At 44.5% G+C, this 26,559-nt stretch overlaps 1 protein-coding gene across 20 annotated transcripts in view; it reads left to right on the forward strand.

Annotated features, from left to right (window-relative positions):
* CADPS (calcium dependent secretion activator) overlaps positions 1-26,559 on the forward strand; it is a 489,445-nt gene that overhangs the window by 239,876 nt on the left and 223,010 nt on the right. For all 20 annotated transcript variants that reach the window (XM_088473424.1, XM_088473427.1, XM_088473407.1 and 17 more), the window contains exons 8-9: positions 1,719-1,858; positions 6,925-6,991. In XM_088473424.1, the coding sequence (XP_088329550.1) occupies positions 1,719-1,858; positions 6,925-6,991 (207 nt within the window). The remainder of the gene's footprint in view (positions 1-1,718; positions 1,859-6,924; positions 6,992-26,559) is intronic.

Genomic DNA, 26,559 nt, shown 5'->3' on the forward strand with positions numbered 1-26,559 from the left:
TTCCCGGCCCATTTGGAGGTTTTCCATGGACATATATAAGTCTATACGAGCAAACCACTCCTTAAGCGTGGGAGGGGGTGGATCGCCAGCGCACCGGGATCACAGCTTTCACGGCGCTATTAAAAAACTTTAACAGGGACTTTATGTAGTTTGAGATAGGACCAGGGAATAAATTAAGAAGCCAAAAAGAGGAGTCAGAGGGAGTATCCTCATCCACAATAGACTTAGTAATAGAAATCCAAAAGGAACGTAAAAGACTGCAGTCCCACCAAATATGCAGTGGAGAGCCTGTCTCCATGTCACACCTCCAACATTTATCCAATAGTCCAGGGTACATTTTCGCTAGTGTAAGAGGGCATCAGTACCATCGGGACATTACCTTGAATTGAGTCTCAAGCACAGAGTAACTAACAGAACTACCAAACGTGTTTTGAAAAATTTTGTTCCAAACGCAATCCTCTAAATGAAGTTGTAGGTCTCGCTCCCAATCCTTCGCGTATGGAGAGCTCCCTGAACTCCATTAGTCTTCAGACATTCGGTGAGAGCAGGCAAGCATGGTCTAATCTCTATAGAGAGAGGTGCCAAGAGGGGGGTCAGGTACTAATTACTGGGGCCTTGGTTTGTCTGAGGGGCCTGGGCCAGTTGTGGAAAAGAGAAATGCCAGGAAGCGAGGGCATTTTATTTATTTTTTTCAGTACGGGTGTGGCTTAGCCTTCTGGATCTGGGCACACCCCCCTGTATTACCCGGATGGCCCAATCTACACACAGTTGGTGCAGCTATTTTATGGCCTCAATCAATTCCTGAGAATACTGCTCATTCATTTAATAGGAACTAGTGACAGAAACATTGGCCCTCATTCAGAGCCGCTCGTTAGCGGCAGTACGCTCGTTCCGAGCGATGTTTGCACATCTGCGCATGCGTACGCTTTTTAGTACGCATGCGCGAACCAGTCAGTGCGGCCGAAAATCGTTTGTACGCTATATAGCGAGTGCCTGCTATTTTGAGTGACAGAATGAGGCGTATGTGGGTGGTAACAGGGGAAGGTGCTTGAAAATGGGGAGTGGAGATCCGAACGCAGGCGTGCTTAAAGGTCAAAACGGGCGTTTTATGGGTGTGTATATTTAAAACAGCAGCGTCAATGACCACGTCACTGGGTTATTTTATAGCCAGAACTGCTCGCAAATTTGTGGTAGCAAACACCAACCACAAGAATAGCGAGCAGTTCATACGCTGGTCGATGTACTCGATTAATCTAATAAATAGCGGACATGACGTATGGTGCGAGCGGCCAGGGGGCGTTTTTAACAAATAAACGAGCGTATGTTTTGCTCGTTCGTTCAGGCTTAGAGGTGTGAACAGACTGCAATGTGCGTACGGATCATTTGAATAGCCACCCCTTGTTTTTAAACGAACGACCGCAAATAGCGAACGGCTCTGAATGAGGGCCATTGTGCCTTAGGGATGTCAAAGGATCCTTGTGAGTTTATTTGCTGTGTTTTTGTGAATATTGGTTCCACTTATACTGCAGCCTCCACAGTGTGTAGGTGTCAGGAGCACTGTGGTGCATTACTAGTTTACAACTGTAGGGTGTATTACTAGTTTACACCAGCAGGTGACAGTATAGGGAAGTTTGAGGGCAAAAGAAAGGAAATCAGGTTTGTTTCAGATAACAGCAATATTTCTCATTGTCTTTTATACTATTTTTGTTAATTTTTAGGTGGTCCTACACCCGACACCCAACAGCCCCAAACAGTCTGAGTTGCATAAAATGACAGTGTCCAAAAACTGCCCCGACCATGATTTGAAAATCAAACTAGCTGTCCGAATGGATAAACCACAGAACATGAAGCATTGTGGGTAAGTAGTACAATCAAAACCAGAACAAAACTTATCACGTAGTTGTGAAAAACTAACATTATTAATATAATCTGAGCCAATGCCCAATTGCAATGTATAGTAAATGCCAGCCAGAATTATTGGAAAGATCTAGTTTTAAGGTAGTGCAGTTATTTCTTGTGTTATAAATGCATTGCATTATATGAATCAGCAGCTGGTGTGGGTGCAATGTCCTGTGATACTAATATCATGTGATCATTCAGGGCCAATGTACTGAGAGCTGGCAGCTTGATGATGTCACACGGTGAGCCTGCTCCTGCCAGTACATGGGGTAGTCATACTCTCATTACTACTCATGAATATTTATAGCTGTACAGATGATACTTAACACTAGCGAAACATAAAATGGTAAATATAAAGGAAACTATACAGCTGTAACATACAGTACATTTAACACAAGTTTAGTTAAATGTTTTCTGTTCAGATATTTTGTATGTTTACTGTGCTGTTGTACAGTATGTAGGTTACAGGTGCTCATCATGAACAGAATGTGGCTAAACCTGATGGAAGAAACATAACGTTCTTCAAATTAGGAATGTCCCTTTTTTCATTAGATTTAATTTAGATGATGCAAAACTGCTTGACCCTCTATGGAGTGGTATGTTGTCATTTGGTTGTTCCACCAAACATCTGGAAGCTCATGTTAAATTTACTGCAGTTGGACCATAATTGTTCACTAGGGTTCCATAAAAAAGCGTCGACAATGATTTGGGTGACACCAGAAGGTCGACATGACAAAAGGTCGACATGTTCAAAAGGTCTACACTTTTTTTTAGGGTTAGGTTTAGTGTTAGGGTTAGACACTTACCGGAGGGTTAGTGTTAGACACTAGGAAGAACAGTTAGGTTTAGGCACCAAGGGGAGGATTAGGGTGAGGGTGAAGATTAGGATTAGAAAGAAAAAAAAACATTTCTGTGTCAATCGTTTCTATGACATTTTCAACCTGTCGACCTTTTGTAACTGTCGACCTTTTGTCATGTTGACCTTTTTCCATGCCAAACTTTTGGTGTCGACCAAATTGTTGTCGATCTTTTTTATTGTTGACCTTTAGTATCACACCGGTTCCCTAAAAAAAAGATATAATACAGTTTCCTAAATCCTTTATAAATATGCTAATATTCTCATAATATGCTGCTGCCACCTGTCTGGCCATGTACTGCAAAATGTATTCTCTATTCTACTACATTCCTGTACTATTCCCTGCACATCTGCTCCAGTTATCTGCTGGAGAAAGGAGGTACATTTTACTAGATATTCCGAGCTGCAGGCATCTTGCGTTTGTGGGTGGCTCTGGATGTGTAGCAAAAATGTGTTTATTTTTCAGGGAGCATTTTACGATGTGATTAGGAGTAACCTGCTTACCAACTCAACGTAAGCCAGAATGGATTCAAATTCATTTTGCCCTTCTGTTCTTAACGTGAAATGATATTATGAAATCAATATAACTAATTTGAGACATGCTGAGCGGAAGATGATTGTGAAATCTCATGAAGCCATCGGCATCACAGGCTATTTTTATCAGTCGTTTAAATAGTTTTAATTGTGTATGCGGTCCTCTATTTTCTGTTCCAGATCAGGGAGCCAGTAAGCCAGGGATTTTGGTGGGGATATAACTAATTTCTGCAGCACGGCTGGAATAGTGGTTAACATTACTGCCTCATAGCGCTGAGGTCATGAGTTCAATTCCTGATTAAGACACTATCTGTGTGGAGTGTGTATGTTCTTTCTGTGATTGCGTGGTGAACTCCAGTTTCCTCCCACAATACAAAAGCATACTGGTAGGTTAATTGGCTTCTGACAAAAAAAAAAAAAAATTAACCTTATGGATATTATTTACTAAAGGTCGATTTTAGGTAACACAATTTTTTTATTTTTTTTAAGTATTAGCAAATGTGGGAATTCATCCAGAAACACAACATTGATATTGATCGATTTCCATCGATTTTAAATCGATTTGATTCAACCTTTAGCTAATATATCCCATAGTGTGCTATGTGTGTAAATGGCTGAAATATTCTCTGGAAATGCTGCGGAATATGGACATCATTCAGAGCCGCTCGCAAAATGCGAGTGCTCGCTGTGAATGAGGGCGGCCGCATCTAAAAAATGATCCGGCCTCCTGGCCGCTCGCTAGGTTGTGGGTTACCACCCACAGCCTTAACGAGCAACCAGGTTGATGGTCGCGATGGTCAAGACCATCGCGATCATAAGGGCTATCGATGAGACCCTTGTGGGCTCTAATAGTGATGTCAGTGGGGCCGCCCACAAACGGCAAGTGTTCGCTTGGGAACACCTCCGTTTCTGAAATCATCCCCCGCCACGCCTACAAAACGGGGCGAGCTGTCGATCAACATCGACAGACGCCCCGTTTGTAGTGAGCCCCGGAGCGAGAGAATTTCTCTCTCGCTCCGGGGTTGCGTACGCGCAGTGCGGCCGCTGCGCATGTGCAAAGCAAAACATTGACCCGCTTGCGAGTGCTCAGGCTGAATGAGACCCAATGTGCGCTATATAAATAAATGAGTTGTCAGTTGCAGTTACTTGATGTTTGAAAGTAGAAATGTGTACGGACTGTAAAGGGCAGTGATACCAGTCCCGCTGTCGCCACCTTTATCAGATGCCATGGGAAATAAACATGCATAAAGGTGCATACACACGTAACGATTTTTTGAACGATTTGTCGTTAACGACATCGTTATCGTTCAATCGTTCAAAAAATCGTTCGGTTTCTGAGTTATAATGATGAACGATAATCGTTCAAGCGCGCTCCCGTTTGTAGTTATCGTTCATCGTCCATTTCAAACTGCCCAACATAACGATTTTCATTAAGGAACATTTTTCGTTCATCGTTGTAAAAATCGTTCATTAAACTTCAAAATCGTTCACTTTTTCAAGGGAAAATCTAACAGATAATCTGACAGAAAATCGTTGGTTACAAAATCGTTACGTGTGTATGCACCTTTACTGTATATCACTGAAACTGCAACAAAACATGTTCTATATGAAATTAGGCCCTGATTCAGACCCACTCGCAAGCGGCTGTCCGCTCGCAAGTGGGTCGATGGTGTGCACTGCGCATGCGCACGACGGCGGGAGCTCCGTCGTGCCCATGCGCCAGACGCGACGAGCGAAGGACTTTCCTTCGCTCGTTGTGTCTGATCAAAGGGGGCGTGCTGTCGATGTTGATTGACAGCACGCCCCCTTTGGTGGGCGTGCCGGGGTCGTGCCTCCCAGACGGGGGCGTTCCCAAGGGAACGCCTACCGTCAGAAGCCGGCCCACTGACATCACTAGTGATGTCAGTGGGAGTGATTTTGGCTCTGATAGAGCAAAAATCACTCCGGGCCTTGCGGTTGAGAAACTCAACCGCAGGCTCCGGCTCGCAGTGGCGATGGTCGCGATGGTCAAGACCATCGCGGCCATCAACCTGCACGCTCGTATAGGCTGTGGGTGGTGACCCACAGCTATACGAGCGTCCAGGAGGACGCTCCATAATTATGGAGGACGGCCCTCATTCAGAGCGTGCGCTCTGCTCAGAGCGTCCGGCTCTGAATGAGGGCCTTAATTTGCTACATCAACTATAGTGTTTGTTAAACTAGCGAGTGAAACATGCTTACCAACTCTCTGGCAACGTTTGAGAGACTACCAAATCTCGGGGGGCTGCTTTTATGGCGTGATTCGCTCTGAGTTGCATCATGATGGCCTCGACCTCAGCTCTACAGTATCGGGAATCATGGCTTTGATAGTGCTGGGGCCACAATCGCGTTGCAACGCCCCCTGCACCTTCCACCCGGCTGCCCCCTCCTGGTGGAGCAGCCGAAATGTTGCCAAGTATGGAGTGAAATGAAAGGCACAACTTTGCTTATGTTTAGCGGAGTTTGTTAGATCATTATGTATAAATATTGCTTCAAATTGTTATTCTTACCTTAGTGACATTATTATTTCCTAATGAGTTAGATGATTTTGCTTCCTTTATCCTAGATTGTACACCTACGGACTGTGGTAAAAGATGAGGACATTTGTCTCCTTAGTGTATAAGAAAGTATTATAGGTTGATAATGAGGCTAGGGGCACAGTGATAAGTTACTCACCTGACCCATTGCTGTGCAGGAGGTAAGAGGGGTTCCAGGTTCCCAATCTTCTCTTGCAGACTGTGGAGTGGGGGTCTCATTCAGACCCACTCGCAAACGCCGATGCGCTCGAAAGCGGGTCGATGTAGAGGCCCTGCGCATACGCAGCAGCCGCACTGCGCGTGCGCAAGCCCCGGAGCGAGAGAATTTCGGGGCTTTCGATGGTGATCGACAGCTTGCACCGTTTTGTAGGCGGGGCGGGGGGGTGGCTTGCCAAACGGAGGCGTTCCCGACGGAACGCCTGCCATTTGGGGGCGGCCCCACTGACATCACTCGTGATGTCAGTGGTGAGCTTCCGGCTCTAATAGAGCCGAAATCTCACTGGGGCTTGCGGCAGACGAGACCCTACCACAAGGGTCTCGTCGCAAGCCCCGATGGTCGCAATGGTCTGGACCATCACGACTATCATCCTGGCCGCTCGTTAAAGCTGTGGGTGGTAACCCACAGCCTTGCGAGCGGCCAGGAGGCCGGATCATTTTTCAGGTGCGGCCGCCCTCATTCAGAGCGAGCGCTCGCATTTTGCGAGCGCCTCTGAATGAGGTCCTGAGTGTCAGATGCCACAGACTGATCTCTTGTGCGTGTAACATCAAACTTTGATCTATGAAGAACCTATGCCAGCTCTTGTACTGTGCTTCATAGTGACAGTGTCTAAGTCCATTTTTTACCTTTAGATTTAATTAGGGATTGCCTTATGTTAACATTAAATTGCTAGTTTCCCTCCCCAAGGAGAGAATTTGGAGCCCAATACAAACACCTGACAAAGACGAGACCCACTATTGACCTGCTCTGCTGTATTATGTACTGTGTATGAAAACTCTCCAGCTGTAATTATATTGTAATCAGACACATTTGCTAGAGTTCATTTGCACTTGTTAAATTGCTGTCTCTAATTTGTTCCCTAGGTATTTATGGGCGATCGGTAAGAACGTGTGGAAGAGGTGGAAAAAACGTTTCTTTGTCTTGGTGCAGGTAATATTCACAGTATGAGTGTCTACATGAAAATAAGATTACATACACTTTAAGCATTTATATAAAATTATAAATTACCATTGTGTGATCTGTAACATGGCTCCTGTCTAGGGGCCTGATTCAGGTTGGATCGCAAGGCTGCGGATGCATGCAACCGGTCGATGTTCGCGCTCTGCGCATCGTATGCATCGCACTGTGCGTGTGCAATCCAGCCACTGCCATCGGGTATGCGAACGCAGCGGGCACGCAGCGGCACAAAGAAATGAGTGACAGGAAGCACCATTAGGGGGTGGTCACAGGAACCCAGGCCTGTGCATGTGAACGCCGTTACAGGGGTGTGCATAATTAAGCTCCTGCGATGGCATTCGTAGCCAGAGGTCTAGATGGCGACAGGAAGTTTCGCAGTCTGTGAGTCAGTGTCAGCTCAACCACAACTGTGCATATGGGTCCGATGTTACCGATGTTTTCCCTGACTTGCGGATGTATGTAATGGGAACTGCATTTTACAGTGGTGGGTGTCTTGGTATAGTGCTGTGATTGCACTGCGATCACATTAATTTGCATATTTTTGCAGCGAACGGGTGCGTGCGATTGCAGACCTGCGATCCGTGCTGAATCAGGACCTTGGAGTAACAACCAGGACCGGCACTAGCTCTGGGCTGTGCCTAAGGTAATGCCCAACTTCTTGCCTTGGCAGGCAGGAGGTACCTCTGCTCCTCATCATAGCCCACATAACCAGACGCCACACTCCCCAGCCAATCAGAGACATGGAGGAGGAGTAGCAACATGTAAGACGCTTCTGGCTGCTTCTTCTCCATGTTGTAGCTGTCGCTGCTTGTGGGGAGCTGTTGGGGCATTTCAATCACTGAATGAGTAACATCAACAATCCAATCTTTTATCGGCCATCGGCACAATCTTTACATATCACTTAGCTCCCATGTTCTGTTGCTCTCTCTGGCTTACAGTCACCCCGCTAGGCTGTACGTAAGCTTCACATGTAGTCAGGGGCGTAGTATGCCATTAACAGCAATCAGCAAGAAAACAAGTGGGACAATGGAGTGTGGGAAGAAAAGTCAACACAGATATTTTACAATTCACCTAACAATACAGAGACCTACCTAGTGACTGCAGTACAAAACAGAGAGCATCTTAGTGACTGTCATACAATACAGAGAGCATCTTAGTGGCCACAATACAATACAGAGGGCATCTTAAAGACTGACATAAAATACAGAAAGCATCCTAGTGACCACCTTACGATACAGAGACCTACCTACTGACTGCTGTGCAATTCAGAGATCATCTCAGTGACTGTCATACAATACAGAGAGCATCTTAGTGCCTGCAATACAATACAGAGAGCATCTTAGAGACTACCATACAACACACAAAGCATCCTAGTGACCACCTTACGATACAGAGACCTACCTAATGACTGCTGTACAATTCAGAGATCATCTCAGTGACCGGTATACAATACAGAGAGCATCTTAGTGCCCGCAATACAATACAGAGAGCATCTTAGAGACTACCATACAATACACAAAGCATCCTGGTGACCACGTTAATATACAGAGACCAACATAGTCACCACTAAATTGGTAATATAGGTCCACTATAGAAAAATGTGGACTGCAGATCTTTGTATGTTTTCTGTAAGATACATGCAGCAGACACCGTTATTTGGCCTAATAAACAGCCAAAAGCCACAAGCAAATAAAATCTCACAGATATCATAATAACAAATATAAATGTAGGTGAATATCAAGTGGTAATATAAAATTATTTTATGTTTTACTATACATTTTCTCCATCCCGGTATCTTTACTGTGGTTGGGAACGGGATGCTGACGCCGAGATTGTGACTGGTGATGGGTTTCCGGCGCCGGCATTCTGAGTGCCTGCAACCCAACCGCCAGGATATAAACTATATCCCCTCTACTCAAGTAACTGGCCACCAGTCTGGTAATATTAGATTGCTAAACTATGGGGGTTAGATGCCCCATTATACAGTACCTGCTCCTGCACACAGTGTTTACACAAACTGGGTTCTTTCTTGATTACAGGGAAATTTTATTGTGATCTAAATTTCCCTTGTAACAGGGTAAAATTAACTTTTCAGCTTTGTTTTCTTTCCTGTACTTGGAATTTTGACCAGGAAATAAATGTCAAAAATAAACTGAAAAAATAATGTACTCATTTTTTTATTTAATTAAATTAAAATGTCCAGTGCATAACAATGAACATAACAACACAATTATAAATGTGTAACATATACTGTCATACCAATGCAACACATAGAAGTGTATAACCTTTTGCTAATAATATAGAGGGATGCATCAATGGATATTCCTCTATACGGCTGGTCTAGTTCATAAATTCAGAACTGAGAAGTGAATGGAATTTCTATAATTCATAAAGCAATAGTCTATTCTTTTATATTTTCAGTAAAAGATTATACACTCATTTCTGGGTTTTCACTAACAGTATATGTCATGTATTTATACTGTATATGTTTTTTTATGCATGCAGATATGTGTTGGATAATTTGGTAATGGAATATTTAATAATAAGGTTTACTTGCACCCTTCCCCCGCTTATATTTAAGTAAATCAAGCTATACTATAAATCAGAGAAACTTGTATGACATTCCCCCTTCCACCACCACTATCAAAACAAATTTCCAACTTGAATTATTAATGACAAGTCAATTTACAGGCATTAAGGCAAACCTGACACCTCCCCCGCACTCAAAACTAATTCCGCACTTTAGGTATGACAACTTACAAATGTGCCCTCATGCATCTAGCCTCAATACACCAATACTCAGGGCGAGTGAGTCGTCATGTCCCATGCGACTCGACTTGCGGCGTGCGTCTTAGTCGCAATTGGATGTGACATACCACTGCACTAATTCATTTGGTATGCGACACTTATCTGTGTGAGACTAAATCTGTATACACTGCGCAATGGAACTTGGCGTGGAAAAGCTGCGACCGCTGCCTTATAGCACTTCATATACAGAAACAGACTCAGTCGCATACAGATATACAAGTGCCGCAAATCAGATTAATCAGTGCAGTCTCGTGAAGCGGTTTGTTGCATCCGATTGCAACTAAGATGCATTTTTGGGAGAAAAAGACGCAAACCAAGTCGCACGGGGTGTGGCGCGATGAGAAGGGCTCTTTGACGCGACTGCAATCGCTGGCATCATTAGATGCCACAACTTAAGGGTGCAGGGAGCAGAGGGCAGCTAACTATGGTGCTCATTTGCTGTGCCCAAATGTAGACAGGTTGGGGATAACACAGTTATTCAGTACAGCCTGATTAGCCTATTGGTGGGTCTGGCACTGGCCTCATATTGGGGGAGATGTATTAAGCCTTGGAGAGAGATAAAGTACCAACCAATCAGTTCCTAACAGTAAGCTTACAGGCTGTGTTTGAAAAATTACAGTTAGGAGCTAATTGGTTGGTACTTTATCTCTATCCACTTTATCACTCTCCAAGGCTTGGTACATCTGCCCTATTGTGTCAATATGAAATTATTTTTATTGCCAATTTATCAAAATTTCTGTTGCCTTGACAGTGGCTCCGATTAGAGCCCACCCCAGGAATAGTAATTAGTAAAGCGATGACTCACCATGGGAAACATTTGGCATCTCTATGGGATTAATGTATGAAGCAGTGCAAAGCGTGGAGAAGTGGACCAGTGGAGCCGTTGCCTATAGCAACCTATCAGCATTGAGGAAGCATTTATCAAATACATTATATAATATAATAGGCTGATGCTGATTGATTGTTGTGGGCAACTTCTCCACACTTTTCACTGCTTGATACATCAACCCCTGAAACTCACTTTGGGGTCTGTTTGCTAAGCAGTGTTAGGAGACAAAGTGAAATGAGATAAGGTGCCAGTCAATCAGCTCCTAACTGCCATCTCACAGGTTGTGTTTGAAAAATGACAGTTGGGAGGTGATTGGCTGGTACATTATCACTTTTCACTCTGTCTCCTAACACTGCTTAGTAAATAGACCCCTAAAAGTTAATTAATCTGTGATAAATTACACTGCATCTATTTCTGTGTTCTTGGACACTACGGATCTGTTTCTTAAACCATCTTACCATACCTGATGACTGTCATTTTAAATATATACTTAATGGTGGAAATTAGAGAATTTTTCAAAACGGTTCAGCAAAATTGTCACCTAATTCCACAGTTGCATGCTTCCCAATTGTCCTGATTTTATCAGAAGAGTAACGATTGTTGGACCTCAAAAGGTTTGAGCTTATCTGAAAATAGATGCTCTCTCACCTCAAAGTGGGCTTTCTGAGGACGATTTGGTGGAGCCTATTTTGTCCTGATTCCACAGTGGCGGTTCCTGAGGCGGGGCTGCAGCGCAGTCCAATATTCAATAAGGGGAGTGATACCAACTTCCAGTGAGTCCTGGTCGGCGATGTTTAGGGTGGCAGTTGGTGTGGCTTCCCTATTAAATTTGTAGCCGGCACTGGTTATGAGCTATGCATTTGGCAGCAACATGTCATGTTTCACTGGCTATATTTGTTCTTCACTGTTCCTAGTCCTACCCAAACCACACCATACAGCAGAGTATGAGTGTGGTATTAAATGTCGGCAATCAGAATGTTGACACTGGCATAATGTCAACATTGCCAGACTGTTGTCATCCCAATTCTATTCATAGGCTACTGAATCTTATAAATGGGAATATATAAATACAGTGGGTAATGGCAGTGCAGCAAAATGGAACTTGAAGACTATCGCTGGCACTTTGTACCTCTGCAAAACAGCGCCTTGCAGACGCGTTATTAAGTCATCTTACGGAGGGGAGCTTGAAAGTTGGCAACTATGAATTGATGCCCCACTGATGCCACTAGTTCCTAGTGAATAGATAGGTGGCTGTATTTGAATGCAACTTGGTTCAGCTCACAAAATGGCCGCCACAACTGTTGTGAGGCAACAAGTACACTGTAGGCAAAAGTTATTCTGAAATTCCTGTGTTACTCATATATTCTGTAAACTAAACTAGAACCTGTTGGCATATTAGGACATGAATGAGCATACATGACTGTTTTCACCCACAATAAAATGCCTGTCCCCAAACAACTGTGGTGTCAATAATCAGGCTATAACAGTCATGTTTCTCTGTGTATCATTGAACTTGCTAAAATAAATCAGAGAACCGCCAGTATTACTGACAGAGCCTTGTCATGAGAGGCCTTATGGTGACAGGCAGAGCCTAGAGCCCCTGCTTACTGCCGCTCTCACTTTTCAAGCCCAGAAAGATAACAACATTTGTTTTTATTTGTTGTTTTGGGTGAGGGACGGCATTGAAACACCTGAGTTCTGCCCGTGACTCCTGACACAGGCAGCTGTCTGCTGGGATATAACGTATCTCTACGGCTGGATTAAGAGTTCCTGTCTGAGGGGGCTGCCCCTAGCACTTTGATCTCTCTCCCCTTCTATATATGTGGAGGTCGTAGGGCCAGAACTACTCGCCAAAACAAAGGAAAATGCAGGAAAATGTTCAGAAATCTGCAAAAGAACAATAGTAAAAAGCAAAGACATTCAGAGCTTTGTTGTGCTTTGAGGTTTGAAGTTTTGCATTTATTATGCCAACTATTAGCTACATATATAAAGCTACATGAGTTTTTTCACATGAGGGGAAAATTTACTAAGAATCGGTTTTGCTGTCGTATTGCTGTCAAAAACTAACCATCGTGTTTGAACATCAATGTCCGACGTTGATGTCCCTTGTATATTTTCTGTCTAAAACCTCATCGGTTTACCCCCAAATAGTAGTGTAATTTCTGACTACATATTATCTGCAGGTGTATCGGTTTTAAAAACATTATGGTTAGTAAATCCGGAGTTACTATTGTTGTATATGTTAAATAATTGATGGTCCATCCGATGGTACATTTCAGTCTAAGTCGGGTTTTGCCGGCAAATTTCTCTTCGATTTGCCTCTAGCAAATCTCTCGATTTCAAATCCTATGAAAATTTGCAGAAAAACCCGGACTCAACGCTTAGTAAATCTGACCCTGGAACCATGACAATGAAGTGCTTCAAACATGGGGCCTAATTCAGCAAGGATCGCTGATGCGATCGTGGAAGCAAGTGCGTATGCAGTTCTGCTGCGGAATGATGCAAATTACTGCGCTCGCAATGCCGCCGCAGGTCAACATAAAGATGCCCACTACCCATTATGCACATCCGTAATACCTTGCAAGTCTGTGAAAACATCGATACCATTGAGTACCATCGGAGCCTCACGCACAATTAAGGCAGGTCAGACCTCACTCACACACTGCTAAACTTCCTATCGTTATCTAGAGCTCAGGCTGCGTATGCCGTTGCAGGGGCTTAATTATGCACGCCCTAGTAACGGCGTTCAAACGCACTGACACACCTGCGTTCGCTCGCCCACCCCCATGTCACCCCCCACAAACGGTACTTCCTGTCAATCACTCTGCAATGGGTCTGCATACACCCTTCGATCTCACCCCCCGATCACAGTGGCTAGTTCGCGCACAGCGACGCATGCGCAGATCGCGAAACTCGTCCGACTGCGTGCGTCTTAGCACTTGCGATCCTTGCTGAATCAGGCCCATGCAGCGATCACAAGGACCAATTACATCAATGACAATTTCTTACATGTGAAGGCTGGAGAAAGTAAGCTATCCATTTGTCCAGCAGATGGCAGCAGCGACACACGGGCAGCGATCATGTAGTCTGCAGTCAGATGCAAATTGCACTTATTATTTACATTCTTGTTATTTAGAATGAGAAATGAAAAAGATGATTCACTTATACATCATTAAAAAAAATGCCTTGCTGCAGTTTTGCTGAGAAATTACGTAAATCACCATGAATTTAGAATTTTTGGATAAATTCACATACAAGAATTTCTGAAATAAATGTTGGTAAATGCTATTAAAATGTTGAATTGGCAGTTTAAATCCCCTGACATCAGTGTGATCAGGTAGCGTTGTGGGAGGCATTGTTAAACTGTGGTATTATATTAGGATTGGTACACCAATTTGAACCGAGAACATACATACGGAAAATGCTTAGCTAGATAATGGCTAGACCATATGTTAATATGACGGAATCGGGTAATAAAAGATGTGTGTGAAGCATAATTGGCTAAGCCACGCCCTTTTATGGTTTTTGGGGATTTTTTCATTATAACATTTCGCCAATTTGTACGTGTGATGATATATTTGGCCGTGGACTATGAAGCAATATGGACCGTTTCCAGGGGGTATTGCAAGCTGGGCCCCTATAGATGCAAATGATAATGCCCTGTTACTCCGCCTCACCGTCTCCCAGCCTCCCGCCAATTAACGGCTGCCGACAGCTCTCGTAGAAAGCAGGGAAAAGAGGCGTTGCTTTCGAGGCGCAAACTCGGTGCTGATTGGCTGGGAGTTGCGAGCCTGGGATCGACATGTTGGAGAAAGTAGGTGAGGGAAGAGCGACCCCTATGGCAGCAGCCTCACGTGTTGTGCCGCCTCCCTCATTATGTAATAGCTACGTCACGCAGCCAGTCGGCCAATCAGGAGCCGAACTGGGCAGAACGTAAACAGTGTCCGCACATGGCTAGGGCCCCGGGTCCATGCGAGAGCACAGACCACCAGTAGAGCGTGAGAACAGCAGCCGGCGGCGGTCACCCCTATCCTGCTTCCCCCGGGTCTCTCTGTTGGCTTTGTTCTGGTAGTTTTCTTGACATTTTCAGGTTGGCTATACTAAAGCATTTATTATGGTTTTGTCGTTTTTTGTTTTTCATAAAATTTTATACAGTTTTATTTAAAATTCTGTAATTTATTGCTGACTGAACTCTTTCGCAATAAAATTACATTAATATCTTAATTAGTCTATTGAGATATTAAAATTCAAAGAGCGTTCCGGACAAAGGGCCTGATTCAGAGCCGGACGCTATTTGCGTTCGCTCGTTCAGAAAAAAGGGGTGGCTATTCAAATGAACCGTTCGCTCTTTGCGGTCTGTTCACGCCTCTATGTCTGAACGAGCGAACAAAACTTGCGGTCGTTTTTTGGAAGACTACGCCCCCTGGCCGCTCGCATCCTACGTCATGTCCGCTATTTATTAGATTAATCGAGTACATCAACCAGTGTATGAACTGCTCGCTATTCTTGTGGTTGGTTTTTCCTACCACTATATTGCGAGCAGTTCTGACTATAAAACAACCAAGTGACGTGGTCAATGACGCTGCTGTATTAATTATGCACACCCATAAAACGCCCGTTTTGACCTTTAAGCACGCCTGCGTTCTGATCTCCACTCCCCGTTTTCAAGCACCTTCCCCTGTTACCACCCACATACGCCTCATTCTGTCACTCAAAATAGCAGGCATTCGCTATATAGCGAACAAACGATTTTCGGCCGCACTGACTGGTTCGCGCATGCGTATTACGATCCGTACACATGCGCAGTTGTGCAAACATCGCTCGGAACGAACGAGCTGCCGCTTACGAGCGGCTCTGAATCAGGCCCAAAGTGACTAAGCAAATTACGTATATATATATCAGATAATATTACATAGGCATTATATCGACATTTCTCAAAAGGTGATATCATCCTTTGAATAAGTCTTTATGTTTTCTACTATAACGAATCATCTGTTTCTTAACCTATATTACAAATCGCTATTAACAAAATAAAAATACATGATCCTTTCTGGGGTTTGGTATTTTGTAGTGAAATTGGAGCTTCCGCTAATTGAGTTTGTAAAAACATTTACACCGATTCCAGCATTACAGCATAGATTATAGAATGACATTTTTATTTGTATAGATGTTATTTTTGCCGGTACAGCCACCCAGCTGTGCCGATGTTAGATAGGTTTTGTTTTGAATAACAATACCCCACCCTCTGCCCTTTAAAATTACCACTTTATGTATGTTTTTACATATGTATATAGATAAAGTGCACTGCATGACTCCTCCATTAATGGTCACATGCAGTCTTCATATTATCACATTACACCACATAGTAGTGGCCCTTATTCATGTATGACACACAGCAGTGCCCTTTTTACACAATACCCACATTTGTGCCCCTTTTACACAATGCCCACAGTAGTAGTGCCCCTTATACAATGCCCACAGCATTAGTGTCTCTTATGTAAATGCAATGCCCATTGTAGTGGTGCCCCTGATGCAGTGCCTAAAGTAGTGGCTACCCTTATGCAGTGCCCCCAGTAGTGGTAGTACCGCTTTTGCAGTAGTCCCAGTAGTGGTAGTGCCCCTTATGCAATGGTCCCAGTAGTGGTAGTGCCCCTTATGCAATGGTCCCAGTAGTGGTAGTGCCCCTTATGCAATGGTCCCAGTAGTGGTAGTGCCCCTTATGCAGTGCCCTCAGTAGTAGTGCCCCCAGTAGTGGTAGTGCCCCTTATGCAGTGCCCTCAGTAGTAGTGTCCCCAGTAGTGGTAGTGCCCCTTTTGCAATGGTCCCAGTAGTGGTAGTGCCCCTTATGCAGTGCCCTCAGTAGTAGTGCCCCCAGTAGTGGTAGTGCCCTTTATGCAGTGCCCACAGTGATAGTGCCCCTTATTCAGTGCCCCCCAATAGTGGTGCCCCTTATGCAGTGCCCTCAGTAGTAGTGCCCCCAGTAGTGGAAGTGCCCTTTATGCAGTGCCCACAGTGATAGTGCCCCTTATTCAGTGCCCCCCAATAGTGGTGCCCCTTATGCAGTGCACCTTATTCAGTGCCTCTAGCAGTGGTGCTCTTTATGCAGAGCCCACAGTAGTGGTAGTGCCCCTTGTTCAGTGCTCCCAATAGTGGTGCCCTTATGCAATGCCCCTAGTAGTGGTGTCCCATATGCCGTGCCCCTTATTCAGTGCCTCCAGTAGTTGTGCCCTTTATGCAATGCCCCTAGTAGTGGTGTCCCTTATGCCGTGCCCCTTATCCAGTGCCTCCAGTAGTGGTGCCCTTTATGCAATGCCCCTAGTAGTGGTGTCCCTTATGCCGTGACCCTTATTCAGTGCCTCCAGTAGTGGTGCCCTTTATGCAGAGCCCACAGTAGTGGTAGTGCCCCTTGTTCAGTGCCCACAGTAGTGGTAGAGCCCCTTATTCAGTGCCCACAGTAGTGGTAGTGCCCCTTCTCCAGTGCCCCCAGGAGTGGTGCCCCTTATGCAGTGCCCCCAGGTAACCCCCTAAGTAATGCCCCCTAAGTAATGGCCCCAGTTGTAGTGCCCCCTGTAATTGTGCCCCCTGAGTAATGCCCCCAGTAGTAGTGCCCCCCTAAGTAATGCCCCCTGTAGTTGTGCCCCCTAAGTAATGCCCCCAGTAGTAGTGCCCCCTAAGTAATGCACTCTGTAGTAGTGCCCCCTGAATAATGGCCCTTGTAGTTGTTCCCCCTGAGAAAAGCCCCCTGTAGTTGTGCCCCCTGAGTAATGCCCCTGAGCCCCTTATTGTGAAGCTGATACAAAAAAACTAAACCTAATACTTACCTGAAGACCCGCTCCCGCGCCCACTGCCGTCGCTTAGTCTGCCGGGCTGCTCCTCTAAACTATGGGAGACACGTCATTGTGATTACGAACGCACAGAGGAATCTATTGCAATGTGAGTGACAGGATGGCAGCGTTCAAGGGTGGTGACGGGGGGGGGGGGGTTGGTTGATCGGAAAAATGCAGGCGTGCCTGTCTGTCTGAGCTATGTTTCATGGCCGTGCATAAATTAGCTATTGTATACGCAGCATGAGAGCCCTCTGCGTGCGCGGAGACTTGCAATGTCTGCAACTGGTCAGACCTGGTGTAAATGCTGTGTGACTGCCGATGTGTGTCCATGGTACCGATGTTTACAAAGCCCATAAAAAGAGGAATAAAATGAGACCCTGCCCACCTCTCTAGCGCAATTAGGTGAGCTGCAAAAGCAATTTAATAAACTGTTACCAGCCAATTTTGTTTGTTAAAAAATTGCAGTTTTAAAGGCGTATAACTTTAAAAGAATCCACACACAAAGTAGTATAACACTGATAATACATATAAAAGATCTAAATTAATAACTGCTGCAAGTAATTTAGGGTCTAGTAAGGACCCAGGAGATCCAAAATCTCTAAAAAGTATATAATGAAAACAATAATCACTGCGCTGGTATTAATTGTTCTATATTCCAATGATTCCGCAATAATATGGTAAAAGTCTGCTCTCTATTAGGCAATCAGGAGGTTGGTTTCAGTTACACCACATGGGTTTTATTCAAACACAAACATAAATAAATACATACACATACTGTATCTCTCAATTTAAAAATTCACATACATGACAATCTCATAAGATAATTTGCATTCAATTGCATAAAGGCATATATAAAGTATAAAAAAAACTTTCTACATTGTTGTAAAAAACAGTTCTTAGGCTCTCTAAAAATCATATCATATAAGGGGCCTGATTCAGAGCCGGACGCAAATGGCCGATCGTACGTTCGGCGTACGTGCCGAAATATGTAAATTTAAGCGCTCGCACGTAATTTCGCACACACCCAAAAATCCACCCCAAAGACTACTGACCCCTCCTCTACCTAACAAGCGAGCCAAATAGCGAGCGTACATCCCCAATGTGGCCTGCAGGGAACGCACGCACAAGTACAAACCGGAAGTGGGCCTGTCAGATTCCGATTACCTGCTCGTTTATTCGGCCTACCTCCCTCAATCGTATTATGGCAATCAATATATCAATGAGCTTAATTGCTCGTCACAAGTGTTTTTATTTTTTTTTTCGTTTGTGTGCCAAAAATATCATTTAATCCAAAAATATGTGTCCAATATTAGTGGGTAACAAGGACCCCAAAAATGTACATGACAATGCACATGATTTGTTTACAAATGTGTTTGGCAAATAAAACCTACAAATTGTTCTCAACTGTATTGTGACATTAATTGACAATTGTTTTATAGTTAATTCTGGCCCACAAGTGAAAAACGAAATCGGAGTTTGGGACTTTAAAAAAATCAAGGGTTAAAACAAAATGTTACTTTAAAAAACACTTTGGAATAAATGTTAAAAAAAAAAAAAAACAAGCTGGTTTTCAATCCAAAGTTGATTGTTTATCTGACAAGCCGTGATAAATCGATGAAACATCGTGGAGGCCCGGGCAAAAGGACAAGGCCATCGCCATTGTGGTCGAGTAATCCAGACCCTAAGCTGTGCGAGCAGTTTGAACGGAAAGAGGATCAGCCAGTGACGTATGAGTTGGTACGAACACATTGGACGTTCGCATGAGCTAATTTATGTACGCCCCAAAAACGCCTCGCCACGCCTGCGTTTTTCCATCTCCACCCCCGTCACCGCCCAAAAACGGCCTGTTCTGTCAATCACATTTGACATGTCACTTCCTGTTCGCAATTTGCCGAACGAGTGAAAAAAAACTCGCAATCTGCCGTACGCACATGCGCAGTGTTACACCGGCGCATGCGCGGTGTCACAACGTCGGAACGCAACGAGCGTACTGCTGTTAACGAGCGGCTCTGAATGAGGGCCAAGGTCTTTAGGTGCATACACACACAACGATTTTTTTGACCGATTATCGTTAAACAATACCGTTTAACGATAATCGTTTGTAAAAATCGTTCACTTTCTGAGTCAAACGATGAACGATTTTCGTTCATGCGCTTTCACGTTTGTGGTTTGTAGTTCAGTCAGACTTGTCAACTCAACGATTTTCAGTAAGGGAATATGCAAAAATCGTTTGTAGTTCTAAAAAATCGTTCATTACATTTAAATGAACATAGTAAATGAACAACTTTAGTAAACGATTTTAGTTCATTTTTTCAAGGGAGAAAATCGTTTACTAAAATCGTTCATTAAATAAATCGTTGTGTGTGTATGCAGCTTTAGTAATTAGTAGCAAGTCTGCAATGTGATTGTTATGGTGCATACACACAGTCAGACTTCTGATCGGTACGATAACGATCGTTGTCTGATCGTCCTGCATGTGCTGGATGTTCGATATCCAGCACATGCACCAACCCCCCAATGACTATAGCAACCCGCGATTAACGATCGCGCGTCCCTATATCGACCAGGTTGGCCTGCATGCACGGGCGATGGTCGATATGGATATCGAACATCCGTCCCCGCGCATCGACCGTCGTTTGGTCATTTGAAGGAGCCAGAAACTGGTCGATTTGAATGATAACGATATGATCGATATTGTTATCATACAAGTCGACCAGGGAAATCTGACCGTGTGTGTGCACCATTAGTGTGTCAGGTTTAAATTAAAAGCAAATAGCAGAAATATTGCTTTTTAATTTCATCAAGCAGGTCTGGCAACCCGGGCAGTTAGTATGAAGTTATTGATAGATAGTCTGTATGACCTGTTGAGAGATCTACTCTAGACTCTTTTCTAAGCATCAACCATGTTGCCACAAATTTCATCTTATCCTCTTTCATCCTCCATCTCCCCCTCTCTCTAGTTACCTGCCCTCAGCTCCCCTGTATCATTTGTTTATCTCCCAGACACTTAAGTATGTAAGCTCCTATGAGCAGGGCCCTCCTCCCTCCTGTAGTGCAGCATGGCTTTTAAAAAAAAAAAAAAAATCTATTTTTTTCTCTGTCTCCACCGCCCTCTCTCCTCTCCCTCCGCCCCTCTCATTTTCTCTCACCCTCACCTACACTCCCTCCCTTTTCTCCATTACTCACCACAACACTTTCTCCCCACCTCTCCTTCGCCCTTCCCCACTGTCTCTATCACTGCCCCCTCTCTCCTGTACATCACTGATGAGAGGAGTCAAAGGTCATACCAACTGCCTTTACATTACAGTGAGGTGACATCATTTTTATCAGCAGCCAGTTTTATTACATAGATCCATCCACCTGTTAGGACGACTATCTTTTGCTACAGGGGGAGTGCAGGTAGCCATTGAAGATGATGATGATGATGACGTGGCATAAAATAGGTGCATACGCTGTCTATGCCGAGGCTCGACAAATAACAAGATGTGTTTGGATCTGCACTTGAGCAGAAATACATTGTTATTTTTTTATTTTTTTTTAGTACTTTACCCCAATTTTGCCTCTGACTATTCATCAGCCCCATAATTAAATTCATGGTCAAAAGCTCATGGAAGTTACAGTGTGCTGCACTGACAATGTGGCACTAATACAGAATCTGATTATTGCATACTGGTAGTTTTTATGGGATGCAGTCGGTATTGCAGCGTGCGGGGCGCCGACAGTCTGAATGCCAGTGCAGAAATTCCGACAGGTCATTATCCCGACACCAATATCCCGAAGGTAAGTATCGGGGAGTTAGGGGGAGGTTAGGTTGTGGGTTAGCGTTAGGCAAAAGGGGGAGGGTTAGGGTGAGGCACCGGGGAGGGGGTGTTAGGTTTAGGGTGCAGGGAGGGGGAGGTTAGGTTTAGGCACTAGTGGGTAGGGTTAGTGTAGGGGCAGGGCCGGCCCTTGCCCAAATTTTTTGGTAAGAGAGTATATTTTTTGGTGCCCCCCTATGCAGTGCCCCTGGTAGTGGTCCCCCTTGTGCAGTGCCCCTTGTGCCCCCAGTAGTAAGCCCCTAATATAGTGCCTCCAGTAGCAGTCCCCCTATGTTGTGCCCCCAGTAGTTGTACCCCCTATATAGTGCCCCCAGTAGTGGTCCCCCCTGTGCAGTGCCCCTTGTGTCCCCAGTAGTAAGCCCCTTATATAGTGCCCCCAGTAGTAGTCCCACCATGCAGTGCCCCCCAAACAGTGGCCCCAGTTGTAGTTCCCCCCCTATGCAGTACCCCCAGTATTGCCCTTTATATAGTGCCCCCAGTAGTGGTCCCCCCTTGTAGTGCCTCTAGTAGTAGTCTCCACTCTTGTAGTGCCCCTAGTAGTAGTCCCCCCTTGTAGTAGTTCTCCCAGTGGAGGTTCCCCCCCTATGCAGTGCCCCCAGTAGTAGTCCCCCCCTTGTAGTGCCCCCAGTAGTAGCAGTCCCCCCTTGTAGTGCCCCCAGTAGTAGTCCCCCCTTGTAGTGCACCCAGTAGTAGTCCCCCTTTGTAGTGCCCCAGTAGTAATCCCCCCTTGTAGTGCCCCCAGTAGTAGTCCCCGCTTGTGGTGCTCCCAGTAGTAGCCCCCCCTTGTAGTGTTCCCAGTAGTAAACGCAGTAGTGACACACGTAATAAAAATAAAACACTTACCTGAAACCCCGCTCCTGCTCCTGCCTCCGCTATCAGCTCCTCCGTCCGTCCTCCCGGGCCGGGCTGCTTTGCATTATGGGAGAGACGTCATGACGTCTCTCCCATTACCCACTGCGAGAGCCGGAAGATGCCCAGCTCCGGCAGTGGGAGCAGCAGCCGATGAGAGTCTGTCTGACAGCTGCTAAAGCAAACACACAGCTGTGTTACAGAGACACAGTCTGCCCACGGCCCGCATGGTACGCAGCTGAGGCGCCCTCCACTATGTGGCGCCCTACTCAGCTGCGTACCATACGTAATGGGAGAACCGGCCCTGGGTAGGGGTTAGAAAAACACTTACCTGTGTTCCCTATAGGTGTCGGGATTCTGACCTGTGGCATCCCAACAGCCGGGATTTCATACAGAACCTATTTTTATATGTCAGAAAGAGAAATACAGCCCCTGTTTAAGTTACTTTACAAAGGCTGGCCGGCTTGTGAGGTCAGGAGACTGCGTCCGTGGACTTAGATCCTGGCCTTGCCACTCCCGGAAAACGGGGGCGTCACACCCCACTTCCGAGAACGACGGGAGCCCCCGCTGTCAATCAGGCAGAGGCATAGCAGGGACTGCGTGCGATCATGTAGAACCCGTCCCGCGCATGTGCAGATTCCAGATAAACGGGAATTTGTGTTAAAAATTGCACTTACATGTAATGCTGAATCAGACATCCCAAATTGTGACACTATTATGTATTATAAGCATGCCATTCATTTATTGTGGCTTATAGGGTCAAGAAATAATTGCACTTCCTAATAGGACCAGTATGATAATGGGGATGTAGTTATGAGATCGGCGTCCTTCTCAATCCCGACATCTGAATCCCAGCAAGGGATTTAATATAGGCTTCGAAACACTGATGCCTATCTGAATCCTTATCCGGAACACCAAGGACGCCAGCCCGAATGAAGGTAAGTCCGGGGCACCCTTAGCCCCGGGGGGGGGGGGGTGTTAGGATTAGGGAGTCTAGTGGGGTTAGAGTTAGGTTTGGGGGGGGAGTAGATTAGGGTTAGGCACCCCTAGGGGGGAGGGTTAGGCACCCCCCCCGGAAGGGTTAGATTTAGGGAGCGGTAAGAGGGGGTTAGGGGGTTAGGCACCACTAAGGAAGGGTTAGGGGGGTGGGCAAGGGAGGATTAGGGTACTCACCTGCCCCAGTCGGGATCTTCATCCTGTCGGGCATCCACTGTCGGGATTGGAACCGGCGGTATTTCAATCCCATTCCTGATAATGGAGATGAGGGCTTCATGTTGTAACATATCCCAGAGCCTGGTGGGGTGGATCCAGAGTCTGTTGCTCCAAATGCAGACACAAGTTATGTTCACTTGAAAAGCCAGAATTGTGTGTAAATGCAAAATCAGCAACTATCAGGAGATATGTGCAGGTAATCGTAGTATATTCATTCTGCTTACACCAACCATACATCACATACACTTACTTACACCTATGAATTAAGCCATTTGTTTTGTTAGCGCAATACGCATTCACTATTAGACATCAATAAAACTACAGATACTTCTCTACTATATCAGAGACAGCTTCTCAACAGGAAAAATAAAAAACTTGATTAAACATGCATACTATATGCCCAAGTGAGAAGTAAGCACCAGAATGCATCAGCAGTGCATTACATACATCGGGAGGGGTCAGTCAGGTCGGCACTGCGAGTGGTTGAGGGTCAGTGGGCGGTGCTGGGAGCCGTGAAAGTGGCCACGCCCCTAGCTCTACAGTGCCGCAGTTAATGGGAGAGGTGCCATGCTGACAAGATTCAGCGCGAATCGCATCACCAGCCGCCTGGACCAGCTATTTAAATCGGGAAGTGGTAAGCAAATCTGCATAGGCGCCTATGTGTGATCCCACTTCTTTTCTCTTTGTTATTTTTTCAATTTCATGCAGAATCTGTTACGCTCTGATGGGATTCTGCATCATGGCCATAGGGTCCAGACATTTCCCAGCTACAGGCAGCGTCTGCCGTCTGCCATTTTCATATTCCATGTAATTTGCAATTCTTATAACAAGCTTTAGAAAAAAAACATATATAAACTTTTTTGCGAAACTGTGACAAAAAAACTCATCTTCCTCAATTTTCAATATTATGAGCAGTGTAACATCGCCCCAATTTTATATCAGAGAGCAGTGACTGTCTGTGGATTACATTTATGCTCACTAGCAAGGCTTTAATTGGATGATTCTTTTGGGGCAGCACCCATTGCTTGCATACAGCTTAAGACATCAGGTGCTAAAAGGTGCAAAATCTATTTTCTGATTGTACCCCTGATGAAGTCCCATTCAAGGGACGAAACGCGTAGGGTTAAAGGTGTCGTACCCTTCTGTCCTAGGTCAGGTTTCCACCAATGAGCTCACACCCTTTGGGGTGATTGGTGGTTTACATCTACCTTACCAAGACATTGGCTATCTGACACTACGGTATTCTGATGTAAGAAATTGTTTCTAATTATTTTTAATAAACAAAAGATAAATTCTTGTATTCTTGTTCTAATACTTAGGCCTATCGGTCTTCTTTTTTGATTGACATTTTGGTGTGAGGGTATAATTCAGGACATTCCCTCCCATCGTAACAGTTTCTCCACATCATATGAAGAAAAGTCTAATTAATAATTTTCCTGGACTGCTTTGATTCTCCCCAAATTGGAACAAGCACAATTATTTCTTATAAAGATATGGACTGTTCTAAAATTTTATATTGCAGATTAGTGCCCTCGGGTTCTTTAATTCATTTGTGTATTATTTGTTAGGTTCCTGCTGACAGGGGTCCTGCTTTGAGGTGCTGCTAGAATTGACCTTGGCGCAAAATAAGGGTTTTGTGTGTGTGTATATATATATATATATATATATATAAAACAAACACAATAGGCTCCCATTCCTCAATGAACTAAACAATTTGCCCTGGTGCCATCTAGGGTGTGGAAACACCTGTAAATATCATGCAGGAAGAGAGAGGTACTCACGGGTCTTGAAAATGAAGAATGAAACACCGACTTGTAATGTTCAACGTTTCAGTCACCTAAGACCTTTATCAAGAACAACCAAAGTGAAAAAACAAACGTACCTTTATACAGAACAATCTCTAAGTGGATGAGACGGCACAGCCTCCGTCTGTCTCCTGGTTGATGACGTCACAAGCGTGCGTCCAGCGCAATGCTGTGTGCGATGACGTCAGGCGTCAGTAGCGCTCCCCGCTGCGTGTTGACTTCAGTACCCGGGTGTCAGACTCCGGGTCCCATATGGCAATGTGCGGCTATACATACTGGTTAAACAAACAAACAAACAATCATATTCCATCACTTGATACCGAGCTAATAAACCGCCCACAGATAGACACCTGCACATGTGACATAACCTTATGATGACAAGAACATTGTGGTACAAAAACAATACCCAAATAAAAAGACACCAACATAGTGATAGGTTATAAGTTAATGCCTGTAAAGAAGTAGAAACACAGACATGGTGATATGACATATAGGGTAACCTCAAGTATGGTTAATATATCACTACAGCTGAGGTAGATATGGTGTATAAAGGTACGTTTGTTTTTCCACTGTGGTTGTTCTTGATAAAAGTCTTAGGTGACTGAAAAGTTGAATATTACAACCTAGTTAGTGTCTCATTCTTCATTTCCAAGACCCGTGAGTGCCTCTCTGTTCCTGCATGATATATATATATATAATATATATATATATATAGAGGCAAAAGTTAGGTCGCACTCAAAACTTATGCAGGAGTGCACGGATCACAGAATTTGTAGCAATAAGCCCTATGTAGGGCAAAAATCCAGCACACCTCTTGTAAAGAATAACATGAAAAAATATTTAATATTTAAAAATCACCATCAGGGTATATTAGCAAGCCATAAAGCAATAAAATATCAGGTAATACTCAGCACATCTTGGAAATGTATTGCCTCCATAGGGCCCGGGGAGACACGCTCTCGGGCTTGCTAATATACCCTGATGGTGATTTTTAAATATTAAATATTTTTTCATGTTATTCTTTACAAGAGGTGTGCTGGATTTTTGCCCTACATAGGGCTTATTGCTATATATATATATATATATATATATATATATATATATATATATATACATATAAATAAAAATATTTTTTTTACACATTTTTGCTAAATCCTGTAAAAACCCTAAAGGGGCCTATCCATTAGTAGATGTATTTCTGAGCGATGAAAGACAAAAGATATCCCTTGAAAATTCCGGTGGCTGTGCTGAACGATATCTGTCATGTACATGACAGATTTTGGCAAACGACGAACGATATCGCATGACATCATTCAGGGAGTGGATTTTTTTCTCTGCAGCACTCCGTAGCTGCTGCTAATATCTTTCGTCATTTACCGCATATAAACTGCAC

Source organism: Taudactylus pleione, unplaced genomic scaffold (assembly GCF_031769625.1).
Source record: "Taudactylus pleione unplaced genomic scaffold, aTauple2 ptg000135l, whole genome shotgun sequence".
In the NCBI taxonomy this organism is placed as follows: domain Eukaryota; kingdom Metazoa; phylum Chordata; class Amphibia; order Anura; family Myobatrachidae; genus Taudactylus; species Taudactylus pleione.